Genomic DNA, 9,584 nt, shown 5'->3' with positions numbered 1-9,584 from the left:
AAGCAACTTAGGTACACACTGAACGCTCTTGATTTTGTGACAACCTGCAGGATATGTTGATCTTGCTCTCTAAGTGTTCTCCATCCTCCAATTCCCCCACCTCCCACATACCCTCCCTCCTTCTCTCGGGTTTTAAAATTAAGAATCTAAAAAAGGAGAGTGCTGTTTTTTACACAATCAGAAGGCAGAGCCATAGGCCTGTGATCTGAGATGTTTTTAGAAGAAATCATTGTGAAGAGGTCAAGATAGCAATGAGGCTCAGAGATTGAAACCACACAAAGACCCACAATATTTAGAGGTATTCATTACACCGGTCATAGCCTCTGCAGCACCGGAAGTTCACCAAATAGGTTTTCCAGTTTATGCTGTTCACATTAGCACAGTTCTTTAAGCAGCCCATGAAGGTTAACCATGGAGTACCATCATCTGCAGAAGTGAGAAGAAACAGATCAGCAAAGAAACTTCTTTCCATCCCATCCCAAGATAAAAAAGCAAACTTGTGTGATTCAAAACTCTGTTCTTCAAATGCGAAGAACTGGAAGATGTTGCAAGCTGGAGGGCTTCTCAAAAGAAAAACAACTTCAGCATAATTTACAAAAATTATTGGGAGAGGGGTGGGGGGAGGAAGTGGCGACTGCAATGCAGTGATTACCAGAATTTGATGTTTCCATTGAGAATCTTAACACTGGTTTATGTAGGGTTAGAGATGCCAAAGGATGACTTAGCATGAAGGGTGGGAAAACAGAGAAATCATGGTGTTTAGTCTTACCCATCAAGGGCCATTAAGACAGCATCCACTGATCTTTTGTTTGCTGTCTGATAAATCCAGGCAAGTAAATGATTGAGTTTATTAATCAATCAAGAGTGGGTACTTGAGTCCGGGAGCAACCTCCAGATAGCTCTGGGAAGGCTGCCCCAATTTTGAGATCTTCAGTGAGATTTATATACAGTTATTCAAGAAGTTCTGCAGGTAAAGGAAATTTGGGTAGAGGTCTGATTAATGTATCTACTTGATGTTATACATGGTTTGAGGAAAACAAAAAGGGTGACTAAAATCCACCTTATTGAGAGCCTTAACTTCTGGGAACTGGGCATTTTAGCCACATCCTAAACCTTGATGTCTGTGTCTTTGCAATTACTGATTTGTCTGGAAGCAGTTTTCTTGTGCACACAGCTTCTTCACAGTGGGGTACTGACTTTTAGCTTGCAGTTAATTGAGACCAGGGAGAAGGGTGCCCTCTTAATTGAAGATTTTAGTTAGAACTTCTGTTTCCACAGTTTAAAACCACCCACAGGGCCCCCCTGGTGGCGCAGAGGTTGGGACGCAACCTATGAAGCAATCCTCAGCCACTGCAGCACGAGTTCGATTCCTGGCCCACTAGGGAGAGGCCCACATGGCGGGACAGAGCTCTCCTGTCTCGCCCGCTGCTCCCCTCAACAGTGTGCTTTGGTCTGTCTGCCTGTTCTGTTTCCCTGCTCTGTCTCTGGTGAATCCTCTCACCGCCCCCCCCCCCACATCTCTGGCCTGTACCCCAATTCTTGTATAAAAATAAATAAATCTTTAAAAAAATTAAAAAAAAAATAAAACCACCCACAAGGATGTCCAGACAGGGACAAATACAAGGAGCTGCTGCCTTCTCTGCTTCCAGCAGAAAGTTAGCCACTGACCATAGTCCCTTCCTCTAAACCTTAATCTAGTCTCCTTGTTTTCCTCTGGCTTTGCAAAATACTAGCCCTGGGCTATACAGCCTTAGCCCTTAGTGTGCACCTCCATCAATTTCTCATTATGGCATTTGATGGTGGCAAGTGTCAGTCATCCCAGGACTGACACTGCCTATAGTGAAGTCAAGTATCTCTTTTTATTTTTATTTCATGTATTTTTTATCTTAATTTAAAAAAATTATTGATTTACCATTGGTTTATAACACTGTGTAAATTTCAGGAATACAGCTTCACACCTCTGTATGAATGTGTCTGTGTCAAGGTCCCTCTGTCTCACTATGGCTGGCTGCCTCTGTCCATCTCCTCTGCCCTCTGCACCACCACCCCCCACTCCCCCCAAGCCCACAACCTACCTTTGAAAATCTTCACAGTTGCACAAACCTCATCCTCTGTTGCTCTACATATTCCTCTGCCCCGCAAACACTTCTTTCCTGGAAACTGGAAGTGACACATCCGACACTGAATAATGTCTGTAATTTGGGCCAGAGAATAGAGAGAGAGACGTGAGAGCAGATTTCTTATGGCCAGAAGAAGGGTCCCCATCTCCTTGGGTTACTGCCAGCTTGTGTCAGAGAGCCGGTAAGCACGTGTCTCTATGAAAATAGGTCACCCCCAGAGACAGCCTGGAGTTTATGGTCTCAGAAGTGTAAGCCTGAAAAATGGCAAGGGGAAGGAAGGTGGAGGGCTAAGATAAAGAGGAACGACATCAAGACAGACCAGGTCCTTCAGTACTCACGAGGAATCTGCTCTTCTTTAATCTGTAGTATCTGGGCTGCGCTGGCTAAGAAAACAAAAACAAATGTGTTATTTTGCCTGAGATTTAGCCTTGCATAGAGCCACCGCAATCCTTGCAATGACTGCAGGTCCATTTGGAGCTCCTAACTGGGGCCACTCCAGAACCTGTGTGTCCCCCCCACAAATCCTAGCCACTGATTTCAGCATCTCTGCCCCTCTTCCCTCTTTCAAATCTTTTCATTTCTCTAGTGTCTCTCAGACTCCCTAACTACCCCTAGAAGATGCAGCACAGATCAGAGAAGAATAAATGCCCCCCACTTTTTTCTGGTTTTCATCCCTTCTTTTCAATTGACTTTATGTGTCACTCTTACCCATGCATGTCTGGAAAACGGCAATGGGGGGGAGCAACAGAGATACATGGAGTTGCTGCCTTGGGACCTGGCTAGTTGGTGCCTGTGAAACCAACATTCCACTTCCTTCTTTCCCTTTTTCTTGTTCTTTATTATTCTCATCCCAGCCTTGTCAACTGCTGCTCAAGTATTTGCCAAACTTAAAATTCACTCCCATCCAGACCCATCGTGTGGGAAGAGGTTGCTGAGTTCCTTTCAGCCCCCACTGCCCCCCCTTCACCTCCCCCATCTCTCCTCCCTCCGCCCCCTTCCTCTGCCACGCCCCTGATCCATGTCCGCTCACCTGAACGATCCCTGCTCAAAAATGCTCCAGATAGTACTGTGGGGAAAAAAAGATATTCTCTGTGCAGACCTCACTTTACAATCCCCACCTCAGAGCTTGTAGGAAAACCCTCTTGATTCCTCTAGAACCCACCTCTTTCCAGCTGGAAGGGGAGGACAGAAGGTTTAGGCAAAAGGCGTGATGTGTTGTGGGTGGAAGCGTGGCGTTAGCATGACAGCCTCTGTTACCACATGCCTCCCATAAGAGGACCTCTGTTGTGCGAGGCCTGCAGCACACCAGGACACTGCATGCACATGCTGGACCTAGAGACTCACCTCCAAAGCAGCAGAGCAGGATGGGGACTCCCAGCAGGAGGGACTTGCTCATTTTGGAAGGAGAAAAACCAAGAAAGGCAGAGGCAGCAATGTGCCTATTTATACACCTGCCAGGCTGGGCTTCCCCGGGAAGGGCTAAGGGTGGGGACACTGAGGAAGTCCTTTAAAGGATACCTGTTCTGAGGGAGATCTGTGACCTATAATTTCTCCTTTGGGAAAATCAGGGGGATGGGGAGAGGGGCTGGCCAGGTAAGGTCTGAGCCTGATTTATTCCAGTCCCACCACCCTACCACACAGGATTTTGTTGCCACATTCTGTGGTCTTCTCATGACCCCACACTGGGGGAGAAGCGGGGAGGGATAAGAAGGAAAGTCAGGAGGGGTAGGATTCAGAGTCACCTACACTGCCACGCTCATTAAAGCTGAAAGGATGTGTGGGTGCAGATGGCCAGAATGTAGAAAGGGCGAGAGAAAGTTGAGCACAGAACCTCGAAAAAGCTTCCTTTTAGGGACATGGGGAAGAGAGGTGGAAAGAGGCTCAGCGACTTTGCTTCTGTCAAGTTTCCACTGCACCATACTGGAAAGAAGCAAACCCTTAGAGTAGAAGTCGAGGCCTGGGGAGAAAACTGCTTCCTGATGGGGAATGTTAGATCATGCTAGGAGTGGTTTGACATGACCTCTCCTGGAAGCAGGGAAACCGGTCCTTCCCACCTGCTGTCAGGCCAGATGGGTGGGGAACAAGACAGGGGAGAAGTTTACATTAACCCTGAGAGTGACTATGTAGTCACTCAATTATGTCATTCTGTGTGATTAGAAGGTGCTTAGATTACGACCTAAGATTGTGGGTCTGCATCACTGAAGTTATCATGCAGATCAATAAAAATGCTTCTTAAAAGAAAATTCACTCTCCAATCAGTTACCGTTATTTTTTATTTGTTTTGTTTTGATTTATTTTTATTGTCTTATAGTTATCATTATTTTTAAAAGAAATAGATCTACTCTCCACAGGGAATACTGCCAAACATCCTGAAAGTCATTGAGAATCAAGAAAACCACACATGATGAACTTTTTGAATAGGTTGATAGGGCTGGTGGTCAGTGCCAGGATTTGAGGAAAGAGATCTCAGTTTGGACAGGTCCCCGACACGATTAGAAGGGTCTGCAAGATGAAGAACCTCAGGCCCCTGGGGTTTTCCCAATACCTATGGGGTTTATACCAGTGAGCCCGCAGGAAGAGAACAGTTTCTTCTAGATCAGGGTTTGAAGGAAGGATCCAAACAACCTATCTTTTTTTCTCTAGGAAAGTACTGGGCGGCTGCACAGCTCTGGGTGGCAGGGACTAGATAAAACCAGAGTCTACCCTTTTGAGGGACATAAAAGAGCAGATTTGCAGACAAGAAAGAACCTAAAAGAAGAGTCTCTGGGGGGTTCTGTGTGTATTCTTTTCTACTGTAAGACTCATCACCCCTAGCATTTTCTGGGAATCCCTCTCAGAATTACAATTCCCTAGACAGTTGCTCAGCAGAGGACTGGAGAAGACATCATGGGCATTTGAAGTAACCAGGGACCTAGATCTCGGACACAGTGGACAGTGACAGTCTCAGGAAGAAAGAGACAGCTGGCCCCTTGCCTCACTGTGGAGAAGCCTGGGGTCCTGGAAATCTCTCAGGGTGGACAGTGCCCACTCTGGGTAGCTCCCTCTGCAGACAGGCCCATTCAACTTTTGCCTGTAGAAATGCCAATTGTCTCTTGTACATCTTGTACATCTCCCATTCTCTCCCTTATAGGAAACTCAAATTCAGGTGTTGACTTAAATGTTCTTTCTTCCTCCTGTGTGTTCCATACCCTGGTGTGAATAAAATCAGCCTTATCTTCAGTTTATCCTCTCTCATTTCACATTAAATCAGTCGCAGAGTCCAGTCTGTTCTGGGCTCATAATATCACTACTGTTCCCTCCTCTGTCCCTACTATTACTGAATTTGCTACGGCCTTGATGTTGTTCAGCTGGAGCCATATTTTCTCAATTTGTTAGTATTTGTTAAACTTAATCTGCTGAAATGGAGGCATGTAGCCATTCTCTTAGAGAAAAAGAGCTTTGATTTTGCTCCTTGGAGTCCTGCAGGGCTGCTATCACAGAGCTGCTAGGAGGAATGAACGAAGAGAGATTCAGGAGCTACAAAGAGAGATGGTTTTAAAGACTTCAACCTGGGAGAAGACCCAGGGGAAGGAATAAAATGATAAAAAACGCAGAAGGGAGTGTTGTATAGCTAAAGTCAAGAAGAAGAGGCCCTGGGAGAAGTGTAGACCCTGGTCATGACCCAAGTATCTGGATAAGTCAAGAGGGATCCCCGCCCATTCCCAAGGAGGGACAATAATGTGTGTGTGTGTGGGGGGGGTGTCTTCCTGGGAGTACATGTCACTCCAGACCTGGGGGAGGTGGGTTGTGGACAGTACCTCAGAGGCATGTAATCCTGACAAGCCTGGGGCCGGGAACAGCCTGGTATCCAGCCCACGGGTGAGGAGGCAGAGAACATCATCTTCTTGGGGCCTTGGCCTGAGATCGTTTCTGATCATTAAAGTCTAAATGAGCAACAGATGAGAGGTGAAAAGCCTACTCAGGTGAATAAAGGTAAGAGCACTGGAACAAGGTGACACTGTAACTTTAGGCCTTAGAGGTGGACGCGGGAGGACTGAGTGGACAACAGTACACTTAGTACATTTAGACATACTCAAGAAAAATAATAGCTCTTGCAATTCCAAAGACTTACACATGTGCCTAAATGTTGAAATCCAAGATGAGAAAGAGGACACAGCCCCTCTCCGAGTCTTAGAAATCCTTAAGGATTTCTCGCACATAGTATAAGAATGTGAAATTCTTGGAAGAAAGTAAGATTCCACACTTCCCTCTTCATCCCAGAAAAGTTCCTCCCCCAAAGAGAAGTCCTCCGCTGAGGACCTCTGTTTGGGTCCACCCAAGTACCTGGGTGTCCATAATTTCAAAACTGATGAAATAGTTAACATTTTAGTATCTCAGGCACAATGGGGCATGATTCAAATCATTAATATTTTTCTGGGTTTCAATTCTCAATTTATATTTTGGTTCTCACTATTTGCTAGTGGTTTACCATTCTGTCTTCTGTCCCAGCTCCTACCATTCAGCGCCATCTCTTGGGGTCTCTTTTTAGCACTTCCCCCACACCCAGGATAAATAAGATCATTGAATTGGCATAAAATGCAAATAGAACAAAGCTACATAGTTGGCCTTTTTCAAACACCAGCCCTGGTGTTATAACTTACATGGAAGAGCTCCCCACTCCTTATCCTCTTATCAGAGGATACCCCAAAGGAGCCTCCTCACAAAGGGGCTGCCTTCTCCTTGGTGAGCTGCTTCTCTCTTAATAAAGTAAATAAAGTTAGTGCTTGGAGCTAAACAGAGTTAGGTATGAATCCCAAGTCTGCCACTTACTAGAAGTGATGCCTCATGTAAGGTATCTATGCCTCATCTGGCATCTGAAGATGGGGATATGAATGAAGTTATGGCCTTTATAAATACATATAAAATCTAGCCCAGCTCCTGACACATAATAAATACATAATATGTGGAGCTGTTTTATTATTATTATTTTACAAGGAGATCCAGATGCTATAGCATCTATAGAACTGGACCATCCATCATCAGAGTCATTCTTTTGAGTTAACAATCACGGTCCTTCAGTCTCATGTTTCTAATATGAAGCTCCTGGAATGTTGAGGTCACCACTAAACGTGCACTAAATAAATCAGAATACCCTTTATGGGATCTGGTGTCAATAACATCTTAATATGAATTAGTTTATCAGATTGCTTTCTTAGTAACTGCAACAATTTAGGGAAATAACACTAATTTCTGGTGTCCACAGGAGCCCTGAAGAGTTAAAAAAGAGGATAAAGTTCCTCTCTAAGGTGACACTGATGTCTGTCCAAATCACTGAGAGCTATTGTGTTTGGGCACACCCCTTAAGTACAAAGGCAGTTAGAAAACTTCAGCCTTAGATTTCTGGAAATATTCTTGCTGAGTCACTGCACCCCTGAAATAAAGAGGATCACTTCTTTCCACTCATCCTCTCTCTGCTTCTCAGTCAGTGGGTTTGCCATAAAGAGTGGGTCAGACAAAGGATATGCAAAAACATTAATTTGAAAAGAAACCTGCACTCCTATGTTTAGTGCAGCACTATTTACAATAGCTAAGATATGGAAGCAACCTAAGTGCCCCCAAACAGAGGAATGGATCAAGAAGATGTGGTATACATACACAGTGGAATACTACTCAGCAATCAAAAAAGATGGACTTGTGCCATTTGCAGCAATATATCCATGAGCTAGAAATAAGTCAGAAAGAAAAAAATATATATCATATGGTTTCACTTTTTGGAGCAATATAGGGAGTCTGAAGAAGGAGTCAGGAAAAAAGAGACGAAACTAACAGGCAAATTGTAAATTGGAGACATAAAGCACGGGAGGGGGAGCGAAAAGTGTCAAAACAGGGGTGAAAAGAGCACAAGGGACTGCGGTGACAGTTCATGGGTGATGTGGTGGTGGGAATTTTATGGGGATTACATCTGAGGGGAGAAATCAAACAGACAAAACAAACGACAATATATATGTGTGTATATAAACATACATACATATATACATACATATATATATATAGAGAGAGAGAGAGAAAGAGAGAGAGGGATCAGGTTGTGTAAAGGTAATAAACACCATCTTGAGGCAACGTTTAAGGTTCAGGAGAGTGTGTGAGAGCACAGGGCTCTCCGGCTCTTCAGTCCCCTCAAGTCACTCCTTCTCAGACCTCTGTTTCCTCGTCCCTAACGTGGCCAGCACGTTATCTCCCTCACAGGGGAATGGCTGGAACAGATGAGGTAATGCATATAAAATAACTTACTGTTATAAAACAGCTCTTGCACTGTCTGTCCTAACCCTTATTCCAGTCCATGGAACCCAAGGGTTTTAGTCCACTGAACTCCATCCTTCCTTAGTCACTGTCTCTAGGCATTATTTCCAGAACTTTCAACTTTTCCCCCCAAGAAACGGAGCTCTCACAGAAGTCACCAACTCCTAGAGTTTGGGGGAATAACTGTCCTTCTCAGGTTCAGAGAGAGGAGTAAAAGCTGGGAGTAAGAGGGTGGCATGGTAGGAGTCAGTAAGGAGACCTAAGGAAGAAAACTCCTCAAGGAGAAACAACAGCTGAAGGGTACAAAAATAGGTGATTCCCTGGAAGTCTGCAGCTGGTCTCCCTCTCCTGATAGGGCCTAGAAAGGCAGGTGTTTTCCCCAAGAGGCAGAGTCTGGATTGGTCTCCTTTCCTTCTTTCTTTTTTTTTAATATGTGTGTGTGTGTGTGTATTACATCATTGTTCATTTTTGTACAATGTTTGCTTTCTCCCCTAAGGCGCAGTCCCTGTAAAATTCCCACCACCAATTCACCCGTGAACCATCACCAGAATCCCTTGTACTCTTCCTTCCCCTGTTTGGTCTTTGCAAGACCACCTTTCTTTGCAAGACCACTCTCCTCTCTAGTGCCCTCATCCTGACTTCCTTTTGGAGGACAAAGTCTGCATCACTGCTGCCTCATGTATAAACTTGTACCCATAATTGTAAGAACATAAGCAGCAGAATCAGATAGATTTTAGTTCAAACCTCAGCTCTTTCATTTGTGAAAAATCATCTACAAAAGGCATAATAATACCAAATTTCAAATTTCTTAAGGAACCACAGGGGGCCCAGGGGCTCAGCACAGTTGACAGGTGAGCCCCTGGAAGCACTCAGCTCTAGATCAGAACTCCATAAACGTGATTCTCCTGTAAGGACATGGTCTCATTGTCTAATTCAGCTTGATCTTGCTTCTCTGGCTACTGCCAGAATTCCACAGCAATTCACACTGTGTGTGCATTCTGGAACCATCCTTCATGCTGCCCAGCCCACCGTAAACTAATTAGTAATATTAGATGTATGCTGGACCTGCTTTGATAGTTTTTTTCTAAAGATTTATTTATTTATGCATACAAGAGCTATGGGGTACAGGCCAGAGGTGTGGGGGTGAGAGGATTCACCAGAGACAGAGCAGGGAACAGAACAGGC

General features: G+C 44.7%; 1 protein-coding gene across 1 annotated transcript; it reads right to left on the bottom strand.

The window, feature by feature from the left end:
- Positions 1 to 292: 292 nt before the first annotated feature.
- PATE1 (prostate and testis expressed 1) lies at positions 293 to 3,516 on the bottom strand (the record flags this gene model as incomplete). The annotated part of the gene is made up of 3 exons (XM_084249932.1): positions 293 to 426; positions 2,076 to 2,192; positions 3,465 to 3,516. 3 exons carry the CDS (start codon positions 3,514 to 3,516, stop codon positions 293 to 295), a joined length of 303 nt encoding a protein of 100 aa, XP_084106058.1.
- Positions 3,517 to 9,584: the final 6,068 nt, after the last annotated feature.

Source organism: Talpa europaea (assembly GCF_964194135.1).
Source record: "Talpa europaea genome assembly, chromosome: 12".
Taxonomy (NCBI): domain Eukaryota; kingdom Metazoa; phylum Chordata; class Mammalia; order Eulipotyphla; family Talpidae; genus Talpa; species Talpa europaea.
Note: the sequence above shows the minus strand (reverse complement) of the source record. Positions and strands in the feature narration are given on the sequence as shown.